Source organism: Cryptomeria japonica, chromosome 9 (assembly GCF_030272615.1).
Source record: "Cryptomeria japonica chromosome 9, Sugi_1.0, whole genome shotgun sequence".
Classification (NCBI taxonomy): Eukaryota; Viridiplantae; Streptophyta; class Pinopsida; order Cupressales; family Cupressaceae; genus Cryptomeria; species Cryptomeria japonica.
In genome coordinates, this window is record NC_081413.1 from 336,129,808 (window position 1) to 336,152,089 (window position 22,282).

The 22,282-nt window shown below is 36.2% G+C and overlaps 1 protein-coding gene across 2 annotated transcripts in view; it reads right to left on the reverse strand.

Annotated features, from left to right (window-relative positions):
- LOC131029721 (uncharacterized) overlaps positions 1-21,312 on the reverse strand; it is a 75,676-nt gene extending 54,364 nt beyond the window's left edge. The window contains exons 1-3 of one of the 2 annotated variants that reach the window (XM_057960343.2): positions 21,051-21,312; positions 20,884-20,983; positions 19,544-19,664 (exon numbers count right to left, since the gene is read on the reverse strand). In XM_057960343.2, coding sequence (XP_057816326.2) covers positions 19,544-19,664; positions 20,884-20,983; positions 21,051-21,150 — 321 coding nt within the window. In that variant the 5' untranslated portion in view covers positions 21,151-21,312. The remainder of the gene's footprint in view (positions 1-19,543; positions 19,665-20,883; positions 20,984-21,050) is intronic. The other variant, XM_057960344.2, reaches the window with a different exon arrangement.
- Positions 21,313-22,282: the final 970 nt, after the last annotated feature.

A 22,282-nucleotide genomic window follows, 5' to 3' on the forward strand; every position in this document is an offset into this window, starting at 1 on the left:
CAAGGGATTTGCTGACATCAATAAGGATCTTTCCCCAACCACGCCCCTTAGCAACAACCTACTCAAATTTGTTACTCAAATTTAAAGGCCCTGTTCTTGCTCATACAATGTCTATTTTCAAAGCAATTTTTTAAATGGACCAATTTCTTATCTACTTCATGATGGTGCAAGCGATTTTAGATTTGATGCCTACTTTTTTACAGTTTCAATTTTCTCAATGATCTTGTTATGTAGTTCTCATTTTAAAAACTTTGAACGGCCATATCTTGTGCGTATAAACTCCTTTTGGGTCCAAATTTTTTGAAGTGTGTATTTTTCCATATACTTTCTAATGTTTCCTTCAATTTCCTCTCATCTTGTGGCTAAATTGTATTTTCAGCATGTGGTCTATATTGGACATTGTAAGCATCGACTGATTATGCTATTTGATTTGCAAATGCACTATAATAAAGTGTCACACATTGTACCTCTATTTTGGGGATTTTGCACATCACAAATGATACTCACACTACCTTAGAAATGTCATGAGAGGTTTGTTGTGTACCTTTTTTGTCATGACAATCATGTCTACCTTCATGTGTGTGTTCCTTGTTATCGAACACCCTTTTTGAATTGCAAGTACATTGTATTGGTCATTATGATGCTACTTTTTCACCTTCTTGCACTATAGTATGACACAATTTCAGTGGAGCTGCCAAACCTCTCCCTTGTCAGTATTATGCCTCAAGAAACTGCTGAAATGTTGATATGTCCATTTAGGATAATGATGCCACAAACCAATTAGGTACATGCCCAATCAATGTGGCTGCGAAAACTGATATAGAGAAAGCTCCGTGAATGATGAAGATGGGTTGACAACACTAATGAGGCAGTCAACAAAGAAGAGATTAATGTCCTCAAGATAATCCTCCATATCTACAATCTGAGACTCCACAAACCAAGGATGATATATCTGCAAGATACAAATCCCAAGTAGCCATATCTAGAAGAAATGGGGATGATGGGCTAAAAGTAATGATGTGGCTGCCAGCAAAGAGGAAATTGATATCCTCAAATAATCCTCCACATCTGCAATCTGAGATTCCACAAACAAGGATGATATATCTATAAGATTTGAATCCCAACTAGTTGTGTCTAAAAGAAAAACGTCCGCTACACTGAATCAACAAGGGGTCATGCATGTGCCAATGCCAAGGTCATTAAGAACAATAGAATATGATGAAGATTGAGATGGGGTCTCAATATGAGGAGTAAGAACATGAAGACATGTCTCTGATCCATTAAATCAAGACCTCTGTTATGCTCAAGCTCCTCTAAAGTATCATCAACAAAGGGTATGCAAACTGCATGTGCAAGGGGAACAAGACAATCTGCTTGAAGATGCTTTGAAAATGGAGAGATATGAGGGTCTCTGTGCATCTTCCAAAGTCTAGTCCAAGCGTGCAGGTACACTCAAGGTCTGATATAGCACACATAGTGTCATGATCAACTCTTGAACAAATCAATCCTACAACATGATCTATGATATCCCAAGCTGATGTACCCCCAAGTGTGGCGGGTTTGGGATTGAGTCCATACAAATAAGGCAAAAGGTCTAGCCACCTAAGATGTGTCAAGATGCCATTTCACCAAGACTCATAATTACCCTTCACTAGGATGAGAAGAGCAGGATGAACAAAAAAACCCATGACAACACTTCAAAATGAAATAATTAGACCCTCCAAAAACCTCAGTACATGTAAAGTAGATCTAATGATGACATCTCATACAAATGGATCCTTTTTGAGTGACAAAATGTCCAAGTAATTGACAAGTTTGTGAAAACACAAAAATCTGAATGAAATATATCCAGGGAAGATTCTCAAAAATTGTACGTACGAATCTAAAGAGATTTAAATCACCTTTCCAATGCCATATGAATCACAAAAATCAAAGATACTGGTGAAAGATATGAGCTCATAAGCAAAAACGGTAGATCTAGCTTTGACTAAGAATAACTAAAAACTGGAGTAGAATCTGAATGTGAAACACCACTATTGGAAAGTTCTCGAAACGACATTTCCAACGATATCATGTTTTCCCAATTTCAACACCGTATGTAAAAGTTATGGCAAAAAGAAAAACATGCTAAATTTAGCCAGTCGATAACCAATTTACACAACCCTTCTAATTTAATTTCTACAAAATTTGCTCATTACATTCAAAATCTAATAGATATTAGATGGTAATTCAAGGTTGTGAATAAAATCCAGAAATCTTTTATGAAAAAATTATAGAAAAAAGTTATCGCCGAATCTTGTTTTCTTTTGCTTTTTTTCTCACAAAATTTGACAAATTTTGGAAAATTGAGGACAACCCAGATGGCTTTTTGTGATGGTGAATAAAACACCCAAAAATTGTATTTCTCCAAGATGAGCCATTTTTTCTCCTCAAGGCTAAATCTTTTAGAAAATGGACAAGAAGTCACAAATCTGGTGCTCAAATACCATATTGGAGTTGATAGCTAACCCCACAGCTCCCAATATTTACCTACAACCAAAACACCTATCACATCTAAAAAGAAAAAGCCACGATTGATGCTATGCAACATTCTAAAAGAATTGATCCAAAGAGGAATCCAATATTGAGATTAACCTATAAATGAATTGGATGGATTACAATGAATGCTTATGAAAGCATAAAGATGAAACTTTATATGTGAAACCTAGGACAAGACTAAAAGAGAGCTTATTAAGTGTCCACATCATAATGAATGAAACAACATGTGCTAAATAAAACTCAATCTAATAAAAGATAAAAACACTCCTAAGTTTAGCTTAAGTGAATAAAGTAATAAAGGACCTAGTTATATAATTAATTAGATAATGTCCTAATTACTCCAACACCCACCTTGAGATTAACTTGGGGATGAGCTAAAAGATAATGATGAATGCAAGTATGAATGGATGGGTCCAAGCAACAAGGCCTAATGAGATACCCATGTACAATCTCACAACAAGAGAAAGGGAGAAAACCACATGGGAAAAAACTCATCTCCAAAAAGAGAAAATGAAAAAAATGCACTAGTGAAAGAAGGAAAAGACTCAATGTGATCCCTTAAGGACTTCTTTTGTCACACAAGTACAATGAATGTCCCCCCACAAGAGAGAGAAAATAAGGATATGAATCCACCTGATGAAGAAGTAGCTCTTGTGCCAATAATGAAAGCCTGAAGACAATACATGATCCATTGCTTGCAAACAACATTTCTCCCCTTGGGAAAAAATAAATTCATTTGTGATATGAGAAGCTATACTCATAAATTGGAAGAAGTAGGAATCTGAATCCAAATAGTGTGTGCCTCTAGAAACTGTTCAAATGTCAATATGTCCGGGAAGGATGATGATGCCAAAAACCAAATAGGTACAAGCCCAATCGATGTAGAAGGTGACAAATCAAGACTGCAAAAATTGATGTAGAACAAACTCCATGGATGATGAAGATGGGTTGACAATGCTAATAAGGTTATCAACAAAGAGGAGATGAATGTCCTCAAGATAATCCTCCAAATCTACAATCTGAGACTCTACGAACAAGAATGATATGCCTACAAGATACGAATCCCAAGTAGCCATATCTGGAAGAAATGAGGATGATGGGCTAAAAGTAATGATGTGGCTATCAGCAAAGAGGAAATGAATATCCTCAAGATAATCCTCCAAATCTGTAATTTGAGATTCCACAAACGAGGATTATATGTCTGTAAGATTTGAATCCCAACTAGCTGCGTCTATAAGAACAACATCTGCTACATTGAATCAACAAGGGGCCATGCATGTGCTAATGCCAAGGTCATCAAAAACAACACAATATGATGAAGATTGAGATGGGTTCTCAATATGAGGAGTAAGAACATGAAGACAAGTCTCTAATCCATCAAAACATGCAAGACCTCTATTAAACTCAAGCTCCTCTAAAGTATCATCATCAAAGGTTATGCAATCTGCATGTGCAAGGTGAATAAGACAATCCATTGCAAGATCCTTTGGGAACAAAGAGATATGAGGGTCTCCATGCATCTCCCAAAGTCTAGTCCAAAGTGTGTCGGTACACTCAAGGTCCACTATTGCACACAAAGTGTCGTGACCAACACTAGAACAAATCAATCCTACAACATGTTCTATGATAATATCCCAAGCTGATCTACCCACTTGTGTGGCTGATTTAGGATTGAGTTCATACAAATAAGGCAAAAGATCTAGCCACATAAGATGTGTCAAAATGCCATTTCACCAAGACTCATAATTACCCTTTGCCAAAATGACAACAATAGGATGAATAGAAAAACCCATCATAACTCTTCAAAATGAAATAATCAGACCCTTTAAAAACCTCTATACATGTAAAGTAGATTTAATGACATCTCATACAAATAGATCCTTTCTGAGTGCCAAAATGTCCGAGTAATTGACTAGTTTGTGAAAACACAAAAATCTAAATGAAACACCCTAGGAATATTCTAGGAAAATTGCATGTATGGATCTAAAGAGCTCTAAATCACCTTTCCAATGCCATAAGAATCATGAAAATCAGAGATATTGGTGAAAACTATGAGCTCAAAAGCAAAAACAATAGATTTTACTTTGACTTAGAATAACAGAAATCTAGGGAAGAATTTGAATGTGAATACACCACCACTGGAAAGTTCTCAGAACCACCTTTCCAACAATATCTTGTTTTCCCAATTTCAAAACTGTATGCAAAAGTTATGGCAAAAAGAAAAACAAACTAAATTTAGGCAATCGATAACCAGTTTACACAACCTTCTTGATTTGACTTTTGCAAAATTCACAAATTGCATGCAAAATCTAACAGATACCCAAATGTTTTTCAAGGTTGTGAACAAAACCTAGAATTGTTTTTCCAAAAAAATTACAGAACAAATTTATAGCAGAATCTTGTTTTTTTTGCTTTTCTTCTTTTTCGTTTTTCTTGCAAAATTGACGAATTATGGAAAATTGACATCAACCTAGATGGTTTTTCGTAGCGATGAATAAAACCCAAAAATTGTATTTCTCCAAGATAAGCCATTTTTTCTCCTCAAGGTTGGATCTCTTATAAAACGAATAGGAAGTCATAGATCTAGTGCTAAATACCATGTTGGAGTTGATAGCTAACACCACAACTCCTAGGATTCACCTGCAACCAAAACACCTATCACATCTAAAAAATGGTCATGATTGATGTTATGCAAACTTGAGAAAGAATTGATCTAAAGAGGAATCTGATATTGAGATTAGCCTGCAAATGAATTGGATAGATTACAATAAATGCTTATAAAAGCATAAAGATTAAACCATATATGCAAACACTAGGACAAGATTAAAAGAGAGCTTGATAAGTGTCCACATCATAATGAATGAAACATGATGTGCTAAATAAAGCTCAATCTAATAAAAGATAAAAGCACTCCTAAGTTTACTCTAAATGAATAAAGTAATAAAGGACTTGTGACCTTTTCACACATCGCCCCATTGCTAACGGGGACCCCCCACTTTGTTAGCTTTTTGCGTTGTTAGGTTAGGGTTTTGGCTGCTTAATGGGCAATTTGGCGTTTCCCGTGCCCAAGTCTCGGAGTTTTGATCATGCCTAGTGTCGTCTAGGGTTTTTGAAGTTATAAGATCAAGTTGCAAACGTTGATATTTTAAAGATCCTAAGTTTTGTCTAAGTGTAGACCTTTTGAACGTTAACGTGTTTATAAACACACGCATCGGTGATTTTAAAGTGCCAAGGTATTCCTTGACCTTTTGGAGTTGTTTTCTCACTCCTAAGGTATTATTTAAGTTGGTTTCGCACTTTATTCCAATATTTTCCTAGCATTTCGCTCATATTTTTGGAAAATTTGCCTAAGTCCAATCTAAATTTGAAGTTTATAAGTGATTTTGAGTGGTTGAAATGATAAAATCCTAAGGGAAAACCAAATTCCAAGGGTTAAAGGGTCAAATTCCATGCTAGAGGTGCTTTTCCCCTCACATTCCAGACTACCCAACCCATTCCCCCACTCAAAATCCATACTACACATGGGTTTCCCTTGAAATCCATACTGGCTACTATTTTCCCCCATTGTTTATCCATACCCAAGTCGAATTTCCCCTGGAAGTGCTAAAATTTGGCTAAGTGTCAGGATTTATCCAGACTGCCATCGATTTTCCACCAGGAGTGCGGACTAGAGTGCGGATGATTTCATGCCTGGGTCGATTTTCCACCAGGATTTTTGTGACAACTAAGTGAGGATTTTTGTCCGGATTTTCATCCAAACAAGGATCGATTTTCCACTGGGAATATTTTGAAGTGTTTTGAGTCCGGATTTTAATCCAGACTGAGGTCGAAATTCCACCAGGTTTTCCAAGTTAAGTGAGTTTGGAGTGGATTTTTCAATCCAGACTGCCATCGAATTTCCCCTGGGGGTGATTTTTTGCAAGTAGAGTGTATTTTTGTCTGGATTTTTTGTCCAAGCTCATATCGATTTTCCCCTGGGAGGTTTTTGTGTGCATTTTGATGAATTTATGCATGGATTTTTGTCCAAGCATGGGTCGAATTTCCCTTATGGGGTAAATTTTGACATTTTAATGATTTTTGAAGGGATTTTTCAATCCCAACCCATATCGAATTTCCCCTGGAGGCTTATTTTGGATTTAATTTGCAATATTTTAATAGATAAGCCCCATTTAATTGCTTTTAAATAATTATTAACGACTATTTAAAATTTAAAAGCAAAATTTAATAACTTGCAATAATCATTTAATATTTGAACCTTCTAGAAGCAAGTTAGGTTTTCACCAAACAAGTATTTATACAAGTGTTTTATCCCATATTGCTTGTGTGGTGAAAGTAAGAGGTGAAAGCAAGTATATGAGAGGAGACTTAGCATTATTTTATTATTAAATCTGCCAGGTGTCTCCATGAAAGCGATTTTTCTCCAAATTGGGTGAATTTTAGCAAGGTGTTTTTTGGTGAAGTGTGGGATTGAGGATTTCTTTTCCTCCATTTTTTCCAGCTTGCTGATCTATTCCCCTTGGCTGCCATTAAAGACCAGTTTCAGAATTTCGATTTTGCTAAGTTTGGCGATTTTTTCAAACTTTAGCATTTTTTGGTGAAAATTGGCAATTTTATGTTTGGAGACTTAGGCTATTTTTCCTCCACCATTTTTGCTTGCTATTCAAACCTTTATTACTGCAGATCAAGGCTGCCATTGACAACAATTTTCAGATTTTAGTATGGTGCCATAGTTGAAAAAATTCGATTTTGCTTGGGAGGTGATTTGGTGCCACATTTTGATGATTTTCATGTATTCTTGATGGCTGCCATCATTTCTAGCCTGCTGATTCGCTTCAGATCTGAGGTTTGCTCCAAATTTTGACCTTCATTAATGGCTGCCATTAATTTTCAGACTTAAGTTTTTATTGCCCAGCCAATTCAAACTTAGACATTTCACATTTGGAGGTATTTTATGGAGTTTTCTGTGCATTTTTTAGACCATTTTATCATTGTTGCAGGTCTGAAACTCCATTGTTAGGCGGTTGTCCTCAGAAATTTTCATTTCCAGCCACCTAACCATTTTTGGCGATTTTGTTTGGGGCTGTTTCCTTAGCCATTTTTCATCATTTTCAAGGATTTTTGACTAATTTGCAAGGTGCTGGTAAGTCTGAAGTATCCAATTTTCAGACTTGTCCTCAAAAATTAAATTTTTTACCAGCCACACTTACATTCCTGAATATGATTGTTTTGATCATTAGAACTGATTTTTATCAAGTTTATGCACATTTTGAAGATTACAACATGTTTTAAAAGTTTGATTTTCAGGTTGTCTTCAAAATTGTTGACCTCCATTGTTGACTGCGGAAAGTGTCTTCAGACATTCATTGCATGAAAACACAAACCTTTCACACCTTTCCTTAGTCATCATTTACCCTGTATACTCCTTTGCATTTTAACTTGCATATCTTCTAAGCATAAGGAGGTATTCAATGAATTTTATGGAAGGCTTCCATGCCTTAGTGGTGTCACACTTTGAACTTAATTGCTAAAATTTACCAAGTGTATGGATTATTTTCCTGACTCCATGCTCTAAATTAGCTAAATCTTTAGAAAGTCAGGAATTTTATCAAGTATTATTTATTTTCCTAAGTCTAACTTCGAGCTTCATACAAGTGTGATGTCAATATCGGGATATAAGGAAAGGAAAGAACTATTGAAGACTAGATTTTATCCAGAGTTTAGGATTTCATCCAGATGGAAGGAGATCGCTGATACAAACATGCATTTCCTAGACTTCAACCAGATGCAGCGTCAGATGTTCGGAGTCAGAGATCAAGTTCCTTCCCCAGCCTATGCGAATATTTTGAAGAGTGGCATTTTCCATGCTGCTGGATTTCCACAGTCCATACAGTGCAGTGAGCTTATCCTGGAATGTGCACGATGTTACGATCCGCTCACAAGAATGATTAAGACTACTAAGAGCATTGTCATCGCCTACCTTGCTGAGGATGCTATTGCAGAGGTGTTTGGAATTCCACGCGGAACAGACATGAAGGATGTGACCAAGGAGGATTATGCAGAAAGATACACAAAGAAGATGGGTGTATGCAAGAATTTAATTAACAAAGAGTGGATGATTGAGCCTAGGTCTCATCATTCCAAGGCTCCCAAGACACTCATGTGCATAGATTTTAAGGAGGAATATAGTGATTTGATATTCCTACTCAACAGAGTGATGGGGATGCCACAGGGAGCAATATTTGATGGATGGATGTTCTACTTCATCTAGGATTGTCTTAGAGGAACACTAGTGAATTGGTCCAAGATTATAAGTAACAACCTGGATTTTCAGCTGAGGAATGTAGAGCGGTCCAAGTCATTCGCCATGACTTCTTATCTGGTGTACCTGCTTGCACGGTTTGTTTCATACAGAGGATTAATATGCAAAGGTGAAGTCGGGAATGGGCAAGGACAATTCAAAGTTATGAATGCTACCCCCAGCTAAGCATGCATAGAATTGAAGACTATAAGAGAGTGAATGATGCATTCACTATGTATATCGCACGGATGCTGCAAGGTGGAATCCATAGAAGATTGTCCAAGGAGGCAACAGAGTTAATAGAAAAATATGGATCGTGGTATATACAGTTTCCCACTTTCACATACCTTAGGATTCATGGGTTTCAATCCGAACCCTACAGACTTCCCAGGTATCCTACCGACAGGATGATATTGTTGGAAGTGGTGAGGCAACTTCTAGAGTTCAATGTTATCCAGAGAGAGAAGCACAAGACAAGAATGACATTCCCTATTTCAGTTGGGAAGACGTCAAAGGTTTGCCGATCCGCCATAGCCGCCAGCACTACGAGTGAGGAGCTTGCATTCTATCGATTTGCTACATACAAGAAGAGAGAAAGATTCGATCCAAACAAGAAGGTCGGAAGGATCAGAGGAGAGGAGTTCACTCATAAGATTGACATAGAAGATTATTGGGCTAACTTGATGGATGAGCAAGCAGTGAAGAGAAGAATGTGGTCCAGAATGTCAGTGGATTTCATGAGGAAGTGTGGACTTTTCCTCATTCCTGATCAGGTATTAGATGATAGAGATCATATGCATCCACAGTATGAGAGTGAAATGAAGAAGGCAAACCTATTGCCAAATTGGTCAGAGTCAAAAGAGATTGACTTGAATATATTGATGAGAGAGGTCTTGAATTTCTCCCGCCTATGGGTGGATATACAGATGAATAAGTTAGTTGACATGGGTGTTCCCTTCACTTATGAAAAGATGAAGTCGGAAGAATCTACTTCCGAGGATGATCAGAGGACTGTCAGTGGTGTCAAGATTCATGCAGACAAAGAGAGTCAAGCTCCCAAGAGAAGGAAGAACACGTCAGGAGAAGTCAAGGCCAGAGGGAAGAAGATTGAGGATGTGAAGAAGAAACAGAAGACTATCATTCCACTTGTCATTCCTTCACCCCCTCCCAGTGTCTCATCAATCGAAGTGATTGAAGTAACAGAACAGAATAAGGAGACTCAGCAGTGTTCCAACACAGTGATACTACCAGAGAATATTCAGGAGTTCCATGCCACAGCGACATCTGCACCTCCTGATGAGAATAATGATCGACCAGAATCCCCTACTGTCCTTTTGGAAGTTAGCTTAGAAAATGAGGTATATGATTGGACCAGGGATAATCCTAATGACAATGAGGATGTTATCTCGGCATTGAAAGGACTTAATCGAGAAATATGTCTCAATGATGGTATGGAGATGGCCGCTATTTCTCAATGGCTGATGAGAAGTATGGAAAAAAGTAAACAAATGATAGAGGTGCAGCCTATTGATGATATTGATGACTACCTAGCTAGGAGTGCTAAGGGGAAGGAGCCCAAGAGAGCAGAGATTTTGTCGTACATAACTAGAGATGAGACAGGAATGCGGATTGTGCAGATTGTTGTTCCTATTGCAGGCGTGACAGCGGACATTGCTACTCCTATGGATTTCCAAATCACTTCTGTCGCCCTTGGTCGTACATCCAAAAAGCAAGAATTCCAGGAGATTGGTGAAAACCTCCAGGCAATCAATGCAAGGTTAGACAGAGCGGTTGCGGAGAATGAAAGGTACAGAGAAGAGAATATTAGACTCAGAGAGTATATTGCAGGGACAAGGTGTGAAAATCCCACCCTTATTTCCCCTATTGCAGTTGACCATGGAATACATTCACACTGTGAGGTACCGAGAGGTACACACTCAGAGGTGGAAAAGTGGATTGAAAGCACAAGAAAGCAGGCAAATGATTTACTTACTCAGTTTGTCCATACATATGATAGGACAACAGGGCTTGTATTCAAAATCCAATATTTGGAGGGAGTTTGGGAAGAATTCCGGCCTATTCAAGACAAGACTATTCCACGCCTCCAGGCATTGAAGAAGATTCCTAATTCCACCTTGGTCAACGAGAACATTGTGCACAGTGGAGACAAATACGATTTCCATGGCTGGTATTGTTCACTAGCCGTGAAGAAATCAACTTATGAGAACGCCCAATCGAGTTGCATGGAGATGGAAGGATTAATTCAAGACATTCAGATGACGATCCTTGCCGCGATTGAGGAATTATTGGGTGTTGATGTTAGTGATACTAGTGGTTTACACTTAGCCGAATTAAGAGACAAAATGAAATTTATGTATTTTTGCCAATTGGACTCTTTGAAGAGGAGTCAGATAGATGACTTGGTCTCTTTGTTGATTCATGTTCATAGTTCGCAGAAGCTCATGCCAGAATGGGAGAACACTTTGAATGCTTGCTCGGATTCACTGGACGTGATTGATTTACAGCAGGATACCTTGCCTAGCATTTCCATGGAGGAGTTAGATTCAGTATTGGCTAGATTCTTGGAGTATGCTAGGAGAGAGAGAGATGCAGGGAGGAATATTCTAGAAGATTCCCTATTTGATGACTAGATATCTTTTCATTGGGCCATATGTTGGTGGCACCATTTTTTATGTAACCCTAATTAGGGCAATTCTAGGGTTTTGTTGGCATGATCTCGGCCGTTGATCTTAGATCAATCTGGGCCATCCATTTTGTAAGAGACTCTATATATGCCTCCTTGTCTCTCATTAGTGAGGGAGAGTTTTTGTAGAATTGTTGGTATATGCTACATGTATTTGAATCCTAATCATTGTTCAATTGTTGGTGATTTTGCTCTTCAAATGTTGTATTTGCATTCATGGTTCTCAATTCCTCCAAGTTAAATTAGAAGTTAGATTAGAATTTATTTTCATGTATGTTAGATTGAGTGGAAGATTTGTTACATTCATTTGTGTGGAATCCTTAATCCATACCACTAGCCTCTTGCCGCTGGTAAGTGCGCCTTGTGTGGTCAACAAGAATTTGAGTAAGCATAACTCAACTATTACGCGTCCGTTGACAAGCATCAACTTGGATGGTGTCTACGTTTGATGGTGATAGCCTGAAAATCTTTAAGTATACCTTAGACGATTGCACTAAGCTTGTGTCAATACCTGATTGTGAGACCTTGCCTGGTTTGATTCCACTAGATCCATTCATCATTTCCTACCTTCTTAGGTTTAGAATAGACTTCCTGAACCCTATTCCTTTTGCCCATTTTTTAGTAAGAAGTAAATCCAAAGCCATATTGATAAATCTTGAGTTGTCAGCACACCTATTCCGCATCATTCATGATAATCCAAACATTTGCGTAAGCCCCCAAGTGAAACACAGCAATTCACATAAACCACTGAACTTACCCACTCATCAAGACCTGACATGTAGAAACCTTGGAATCATTTTAGTTGATCTCATTCTTAGCATCTGAGGTGATTTTGTTCAAGAGAGGGTAAATTACCTTGGTACTTTATTCTGAAATGTTTTGTGCATAAAAAACACATCAACGGGACCTAATTATATAATTAATTAGATAATGTCCTAATTACTCCAACAGTAAGTGCTTGCATGGCACCAATCTTTCTAAGTTTTTTTGGGTTTGTTCTCTTTGGTCCTTAGAGAAAACTACTATTTATAATTTTATAGTAAGTGGTTATATGACACTAAGCTTTCTAGGATTTTTTGGGTTTGTTCTCTTTGGTCCTCAAAGCACACTGCTATTTATAGTATGAGCTCATCTCAACATCAGTTACAATCAATCAACTTCAGTTGATTCTACCATGTTTGACTCTTTGTTTTTGGCAGCTTGGCGAGTTTCCATAAGGTGATAGAAATTATTTAAGTATTTTCATGTAAGTGTTTCAAAAGTGACTTTAAGTGTTGAAGATGTTTTAAAAGTAAAATGAATCACTTTCTAGAGTTATACGGTTTATTGAATTAATAAAGTGATTTCATAATGGAGTTTCTAGAATGTTCTTAAAAAAACCTATATATAAGGAGTTTGAGAGCTCATTAGTATGTTGAAAATTATCATTTCTCTATATTAAAAATCTTGCGGTTATAGAGATTGGACTTGGTTCATCTCGACCTCCTTGAGGACGAAAACCCTTTTGGAGAAGATTTATCTAATGTTATGGCGGAATCATTTAGGTTTCACAGCTGCACACCAAAGTTTGAGGTATTTGGGATTTTTTGTGAAAATTTATTCTAAAACAAATTTCAGTGTTAATTGATTTTGAAGAGTGCTAGAAAAGCTAAGTTTGGATGCCAAGATTTAGTATTGTTTGCTGGTCATTTGGGAAGTCTAGGGTTTATTTTGTTAGCAGTGTGAGCTTATGGCTAATTAATATTTGATTTGGAGGTCAACTTGAATACTTTCTATGGGGTGAGATTATACAGAGGCGTGGGTTTATTAGCTGGTCCCCATCACCTCTTTGTTTTACATTGAAGAGAATTTGTTTAACTTAAATCCTGTGGGCATTTGGCTTTCTTCCTTTGAGTAAGTGTGTGGAGCCCTTGTTGGGCGATTAAATAAAATTATTGAGTTTATTGCTGGGTGCAATTTCTTTGGATGTGGATAAATGCGCATGCTTGGGAGTGTTTAGCAAGTGTTAGGCAATCTCTTGAAAACATTTCTCTTGGTCTGTGTAAGTTTCATGGTCGCTCCATTGTGCTGTGTTTTCAGTCGAACATCTCAAAGCTGGTCGCTCCATTGTGCTGTGTATCTTTTTCCCCTGATTCATGGGCCTGCAAAATAGAGGATACAAATTTCAAGGGCAGACATGGGAAGGCTTTCCTGTAGCAGTGAGTGAACATTGCCTTGATCAGTCATTGAAGATTATGCAAATTTTCTGAATTCCTCACATTTCCACGCTTATGTTTGAAGATTGTTGGAGACTGTGAATGGCATCATATTCCAGCTTTTTCTGTAATTAATAACAGATTAGTATAAGCATTGCAGGGTTGCTGTTGTGATTCTCTGAATGCTGCAATGATGTTTTCAGTTTGGTGTATGCCATGAAAGGTCAGATTTTTGGTAACACTGCTCTTGTAATCTTGCTCAGTTTTTGCATTTAAGAAATAACAATATCTATTTCGGTTTGTGCATATATGTCTATGTATGCATTATGTGTCTTATTTAATATGGAAAGGAAATCTACAAAAAACAAATAGCAACACCATTGCCAAACTGCAATCTCACATAATCACCATCAAGTAAACTGTATGACAAAATTACAAAGTGGAAAAAAAGTCAGAAAAATTGGGCATAAACCATAGGGAATCCTTCAAGAATAAGTGGCTCCAGTACAAAACTAGAACAATGTGACTGCAGTACAACTGATAGGGCTTAGAAAGTAAGAGGCCTTGGGCTAAACCTTGTCCCTCTAGTGTTAACAATTATTTTCCAAGGTGGATTTTTTGTAAAAGCTTTTCTGTAGCTCTCCACACTTCATCTTTTGCAAATAACATGTTCCACCAAATTGCATGCTTCTCAGAGCTTCCAAATGTTCAAAAAGAGGACTGCTAAAGCCCCAATAAAATAAAAATAAGAAGGAAAAGGAAGATGTATAAAGCAACATCATGTGGCCGGTTCTTGGCCATCCACGCACACATGAAGAAAGCATCATAAGTCACTTGGCTAAAAATTTAGAAATGCCCCAAGAGAAAAACTAAAAAGAATCCGTTTTCATTTCTTATGCATGGGCATTGATGCAAGATAAATGGTAGATCTCTAATGAATATGGGATTCAATCCTTGTTCCTCCAGTAGGAACAATTCCACAATAGTATAGATGGCTTCTTTCAAGCATCTAACCATTTTAGTAACTCACTACACTTATTTTTCCAAAACCGAGTACTGTAAAATTCCATGCATTTTAAATCTTTCAAATATTCAAAAATACAAATAATGAATCAAATGTTAGAATTTTTGTAATCTAATTTTTTTTCAGATTGGGAGACATGTTTCCAAACTCTTTCAGCTCTTATTCTACACATGTTGGACATATAATGCAAATTCTACAAATATTATGACTTTGACATGCTGATGCCATTTCCCGTGCACATCCATACTGCAGGTTTCTATAGCTTTGGAGACAAAATTTCCAAATGGGAAGGACATGTACTTAGATTCAGCACTTTTTCTTTACGTAACATGATGAGTTATCTTTTGACAGCTTATAATGCGATGTTATGTTCAGATTCTAAGTAGATAAGGCCATATGTATATGATTTTGGAGAATTACTCCCTTAGTGTCATATTGATGACAACTTTACCACAGCTATCATGTCCCCTTTTTAGATTAAAATGATTATAATATATTAAAAGTTGGGTCTGGTCACTTTTACTTTTGGGGCAATTAAAATAATATTATTTTAATAAATTTAAAAAAAGAGTGTTTTTTAAATATTTAGATATAAAAAATACTTTCAATACTTGGAGGGAAAATAAATAAATAAATGAAATGCTCGAAAAATGGCAACTATAAAGGAGCACTTTTCCTCACTTCATTATCATTCAAGTTATCCTCTGCATACAATTTTCAGTTTGGGCAGTTTGTTCAGTCTAGGGCATCCAAGGATGAAAAGTTGAAAACCCTTGGTTTGTTTGGGGTTTGAGAGGATGAAAACCCTCTTGGATTCCACATTTGGGACCAAGGACGAAAACCCTTGCTTCCAATATTGGGTGATTCAATCCATAAATCACAGCTACACTAGTTTGAGGAGGATTTGGAGATTTTCTAAATCTGTTATAATGTCACTACGGTGTTTTATGCAAGTAAATATTATCATCTCATTGCCAAAGCATAATTGAGGATTTATGTATTGATTTTAGATTTTTGGTGAATTTTTAAGTATTGTATGGAGCTGGATTTGAATTGTTTCAGTCAACTCTAGCTGAACACCACCTTAGGAGAGAGAAATTTAATCATCTGGGTATTAGATCAGTCGCACCAGCTGCTGGTTACATTATTTCAGTCATCCAGCATAAGCAACCAGCCTTTTGAGTGAAGGGCCTTCATTTCTAGGAGGATACCAATCAGATCTGATTAATTTGCTGATCATCTTCCTTGATTGCTGGACTTTAATCATTGGCAATGCCAAGGATTTGAACTACAGTAACCTGGTTATAGCAGATTACACATATTTATTGTGCACAGATTGCTTCATCAAGGGTGCCGATTGGTGATAGGTGGTGTGAATCATAGGGTAAACAGTTTAGAAGACAACAATCACTCCCATCACAACTCAATATTCAACACTACCAACACCTCATAGCCCTTATAATCTGAGTTGGGACAGCCAGCATAAAAAATATCCATCTAGGTGGTTGCAGCATATAGTCCAGTCAATTGTTTGCAGATCTGTGAAGCATTGACAGTCACTTATTTGCAAATCTGTGGAGTTTGTAAGTTGCTGGTTAACATTCCAGTTGCAGATCTATTAATAAAAATTCCTTTTATCTACGTACATTTGGAGCTGTATGTTTGTCATGAAACAATCAAATATTTGTAATACTTTCAGTTGATAAACTTCTCACAAAATCAATAGATCTAAGATTATAAATAATGATTTTCTCTGAATATTGGTGATTGATGTAAGCATACTATAGCTGTTCACATCTCTCGGATTTGCAAATTTGCAAATTTCATGTGATGGGTTTATGCCAGCAATCAGTTTGTGTGGAGTAGATAGCAGATTGGCTTTGGTTTCTTTGTTTGTTCATAACCAGAAAACACAAATAAATCAAACCCTTGTTTGGAGACATTATAATAGGTGTACTGCTATGATTGATTGATGGACATGATGAGGGACACCTCTAACTATAGCATGAGTTCACATGCCAATTCCCAAAAATACATATCATATTCTGGAAAAGACTGAAATTGATTCCTCCATTATTCAACAAAACCCTTAAGGTGTGCAGATATTTACCAACCTTAATTACTTAATTAAGTATAACAGAATGATATTCTAAATTATATCATTCAAACCTCAAATTTCAATCTACAGAAAGTTGTAGTCCATGTCAGATATTTTCCAAAAGGACTCTTCAGAAGCATACAATTTCTTCAATACGGTTTTGTGAGGATGAAAACACGGAAAAATTCTATCAGAAATATAATCTTAAATCTTAAGTCTACAACTTATTTGTGGAGAACCTGAGTCCAGCAGTCTAACCATTCCTAGATCAAATTTTATCAATTTGGGGCCAAAATACTCCCTGCAGTAACAACATGGAGCCAACTATAAGAGAACTCAAAGCAGACTCAGCTATACATTTATTCAAAAAGGTCATAAGAAAATATATAATAGAATTTTACAGTGTTTTCATCCTTGTGAAAACTGCAGGCTTACAACAGCATAATCCTTCTACATTTATATGGTGACACCTTGTCATTGCTTAATGTCTCCATAAATGACACACTTTTCCAATCTGATGATATTTATAATTATGATGATTATGATGTAGAGCATGAGGACTTGCATGCAACTTCATCAAATTTGGCAAGTTGTGATGCAGTTTGTGATGCATTTTTTGACACTTGATTCTGTCCAGGATCTTCCACTCATCAGAGAGCCACCTCTTTGGAACTCTAAATTATGTGATACTGGTCATTCCTTCTGTAGAATCTCATCTTGATGACTGTCCTTATCTCTTGGAGGACATTGTCTTTCTGTTTAATGTGAATTCGCATCTAGATATTATTGGGACTTTTTCATTGCCTCTTTAGGATTCCTATCTATCTGACTTTAATCATCCTTTTATTGAGAATTGTATTGATGATTGCCCTCATTTCTTGGAGGATAATGTTTTTCTATTTGATTTGTGTGCTCCCAAATGGATATTTTTGGAACTTCTGCATCAACTCTTTCACTTAGTGATCCACCTTATCTTGTGGATCCTTTTTCAATAGATTTAATGAGGATACCTATTCTCAACTCTCCTCTTTCACATTGTGATCAACCTTGTATTGTAAATCCTCATTCTATGAATGTAATGAGGGTATCTATTATCAACCCTCTTTCACTTTGTAATCCACTCCATCTTTTGGATCCTCCTATGGATACAATGTGGATACCTGTTGTAGACCTTCCTATTGTGATGAGCATTCCACTCTTGGATCATTCATCTTCATTTTTAGGTTCCTCTTTAATGGCAACCTTTCCAACCTTATGTTTTAGATGTTTTCACCATAATAATCAAAGTAAAGTGAACCGATTCCAAACGCTTTGTGTTACTTCCTTCATATCCAAAGGGTAGGAATGTTGTTTGATGCAAGTGAACATCATTAAATGTCAAACTCTCGCTCATCTTAATCAGCTTATACCTATTTGGTGCATTAATCTACCTTTCCAAACTTTTAGAGAAGCAATACTGCACTCTTTTCAAACATCCCCATTGAACCCTTGATAAATTGTTCTTCAAGCAATTTAACAGGTCATGGAAGTCGTCCTCAGGAGGCAGGGGGAATATTCTACATCTTCCTTCCTTCTCCACTGAGTTTTATTGTACATGGGTACCCAATCAAGCCTAGTTGTCAGGACCCATTTCAAAGGTTTTAATTCTCTTCTATGTAACACTCTATAAGTTAAACTAAAGGGAGGATATTAGTTCAGTCATGGACACATTATATTGCTTAAGCTTTCTTAGGTAGTGGGCTTTATCATAGGTTATACACAATTTATTTTCCTATTTTAAAAGATTAAAAAAAGAAGCCAATATAAATAGGAGCGTTTTTAGAATAAGTTTTAAAAATATATAAATTAGAGTCGCATGAGAAATGGAATACTGGAATAAAAGAGATAAAGTCTATGAGAAGAGCTTATCAGTGTAAAATCTAATATTCTCTTTTAGATTCATAGCATTTGATTTGTATTTATAGTGATTCTTGCATAACACATAATCTTGCACTTCTCACATGGAATGAGAACCTGCATGCCTTTTCTAATAGTTTACTAATGCGAGATCAAGGCCAGCTCTAGGATCAACTCTATGCTTTACCTAAAGCAAGTTCCATGCGCTTGCTCTCAAGTAGCATCTTCTTGGCTGGTAAAAGAAGGAAAATAACTTAAGTAGAAATTTGTTTGGAGGGATCAAGATGCTAGATTTGTCCTGGAAAATGTGTTCAAGGATATCCCTATACCACAGAAAGATATCATGATTGTCCAAATGATTTGATTACAAATAAGTCATTTGTGTGACCTAATGTTCTAGTGATGTTTACTTGGTGTGGCGATATTCACATTAAGATAATAAATCATCAATGATTTCATTGCTTCACTAACATGGTACGATTGTCTTTTGGAAGAATGGCATTGTGCTAGGAATGACTTATGTGTTTACCTTCTTCAGAATGGCATCCTCCATATGGAGTAGAAACTACCCTTTTCAGATTTCTGTCTTCCTCATATCAAATATTTATTACCCTTATATAATCAGCTATTTTAATTTATCTTATTTCATTTACCCATACTGAGTCTGATTGCATTGAATGCTAAAATCAACACATGTTAATTTCAGATTAAGCAAACTGCTGAAAACTAACAGAATCTTTGGAAAGTAATATTCATAATGACTTATTAGAACATTTGAACAGACACTCACCCTCGAGCTCTTCAAAGCATTAGCTGCATGAACCACAGAAGAAACTCCTTGAGAAAAACCTGCAGTTCGATCCTTCGTTTCCATTGAAGGAAAGAGAGGAGTCTCGGGTGGTGTTAGTAGCCTGTTGGGAAACAAGGGTAAAAAATCAGACTCAAATAAAAGCCTGCTTCAAGCCAATAAACAAATTAAATTGCAAACGGTGACAACAGACAGGAACTGCAAGAAAATAAAATTGATTACTTAAGAAACAATAATTAGGATTCTTATGGTCCCTCTAGCTAAGAAGAAGGGTCCAGTTAGCCCATGTCTATACTTCTCTAATCTGACAAGCTACAGCTAAATTCAGAAAGGGTGGAAAATTCTTGCATGATTGAAAAAGATGTTCTTTGCCGTATACTGTTTTACTCCTAGAACAAAATTAGGAATCGATGATTTAAGATTTCTAGAGGTAAACATAATGCAATTCATCTGGGGATATTTTTTTAAGGATTTTGCTTCCAAAGTTTCGAGTCTTCTTGCAGAGGGATCTTGAAGGAGACTCAAAATGTTGGACGAAAAAATCTTTAAAGTATTAGGAATTGTCTGAATTTGTTGAACTTCAAAAACAGATTTTTAATCAGTCAAGATAAAGCAGTTAAACGAATTGCCTATTGAGAATTCTAATCAATAGTTTATCGTAATAAATATTAAGCTAAAAGAAGAAGATAATTTGTCCAAAAACCATGTAATTGTGACTAAAAGGTTACAATACGGGCCAAAAAATGTTGTTTGCATAGAATTAGGTCTCTTGTTGCTTCTTAAAGATTCGTATATGTCTGCTAGCGCCCAATGGCCGTTAGGTTGGGAAAGTACATGTAGGGAACAGTCCTTTGCTAAGCTCAGAAAAGCAAGGTTTTCATTGGAAAAAAAATTTAAACTCAATTGCTTGTATAATGATTTATAGGATTCAAAGCATTTTTTCACTCAATTTTCATCAACCCATAATTCATGAGTATGACTCGCAAGTAATCACCTCTCAAAACCGTGAGATTGACTCAAAAATATCTATTATCACATAATAAATACACTGTAAAATGCCATCTATATGAAATCATTGATTATATAAGCAGTTTTTTCAAAGGAAAAAAGAAAATGGCTTATTATTAAATGAAGCGACTGAATTTGTGTATGGAAATTAAGACTCCTTTCATTCATTGTTGCAATTATGAATCTCAGCTCCACGCACAAGCAATGAACAATTAAATGCTCCTTCAGTCTGATAGCTGAAGTTAAATTGATGTTTTCGGAATGATGTATAAGTTTCAATGATCCGATCGGATCCAACAATCTACTCTACTTACCATTCATAGTCATTTTTGTCCCCATCTGCCCTCAAGAGATCTTCGCAACCTCTTCCACTCGGTACTTTGAGTTCGGGAAAGCCATTGCCATTGTCATTGCCTGCAATTACAGCATAATTAGCTAATATGAATGGAGCACAGGGAGATCTGGAGAGTGAGAATGGTACCCGAGTCCATGTCATTGAAGAGTGCGAGATGATCATCTTCCTCTTGTTTCCTACCCATGCCAATGCTGGAGAGGCTGCGCCCGCGCCTATGCGGATGCATTTTCCTCCTCCTCCCTCTAAATTTTGATGCCACTCTCACTCTCTTTCATTTTATGGCCCCGCACAGCATTGCTAACAATACAAGCAAACACCGCCACCTACCGAATCATTTCTTTAATAATTTAGAGTTGCTGTAAATACGTCTTACGATGTGAGCTTGCCAAAACTGGACTCTCTACCTGCACGATTTTTTATTTATTTGTATTTTATATATTTCCAATTAGTTAAACATTTGCATAAGACCATGATGTTAAAACTTTGATCAAAATCTTTTGGCATTCCCTCAATGACAAATCACCAAACAAGCCCCCCACTCATATGACCTGCTCCCTAGTCCTCTCATATTAAAAGGGAGTATAATATCAAAGTGTCAATAATCATGGTAAATATTGTTTACTATAAACCCCACTTATTGGTATGATTTCAAATGATGATATTTAGATAGATGTTTATGTTAGTTTTTTATTGTTGATTTATTATCTTTTATTATGTGATGTAAAGTTAGATGTTTATGTTAGTTGTTTATAGTTTTTTTATATGATTTTATGTTTATTATAGATAATTGTTATAAATTTGTATTAAATTAATTAGATTAATTTAAATTCTTTTATTATATTTTGATGTTAATTTTCTTTCAAGATTAATTCTTATCATTTTAAATTAATGATGATTAAGATATTGAATGAAAATTTGATCATATTTATCATTAAAAGATTAAGGGCTAATAAAAGTAAAAGTAACAAAATTGATTTAAATTGCATTCTAATAGGTGAGTAAAATAAGAATTGAGAGTACCCTTAAAAAATTATAAAATTGAATTTTGTTGGTAGACTTGCACGTGATCCGAGTAATACATATGCAAAGACTTGTTTTAAAGGAGTAAAGATGGTAATTTTGTTTAGGGAGGTTCACACCTTTTGGATGTTAGAACTAATGATGAATTACATTGAAGGTATGATAGCAAGAATGGCTATAGCGGCTTCTAGAGGAGTGCAAAATTTAATTGTTGAAAGAGACTCATTGTTGGTCATCAATATGATTTTGAAGAGCTCCTATCCAACTCAAAAGCTTAGGTGATATGTCGATGGAACTCTTACGCTAATATCTACACTATGAAATCAAGTGTTAGCATT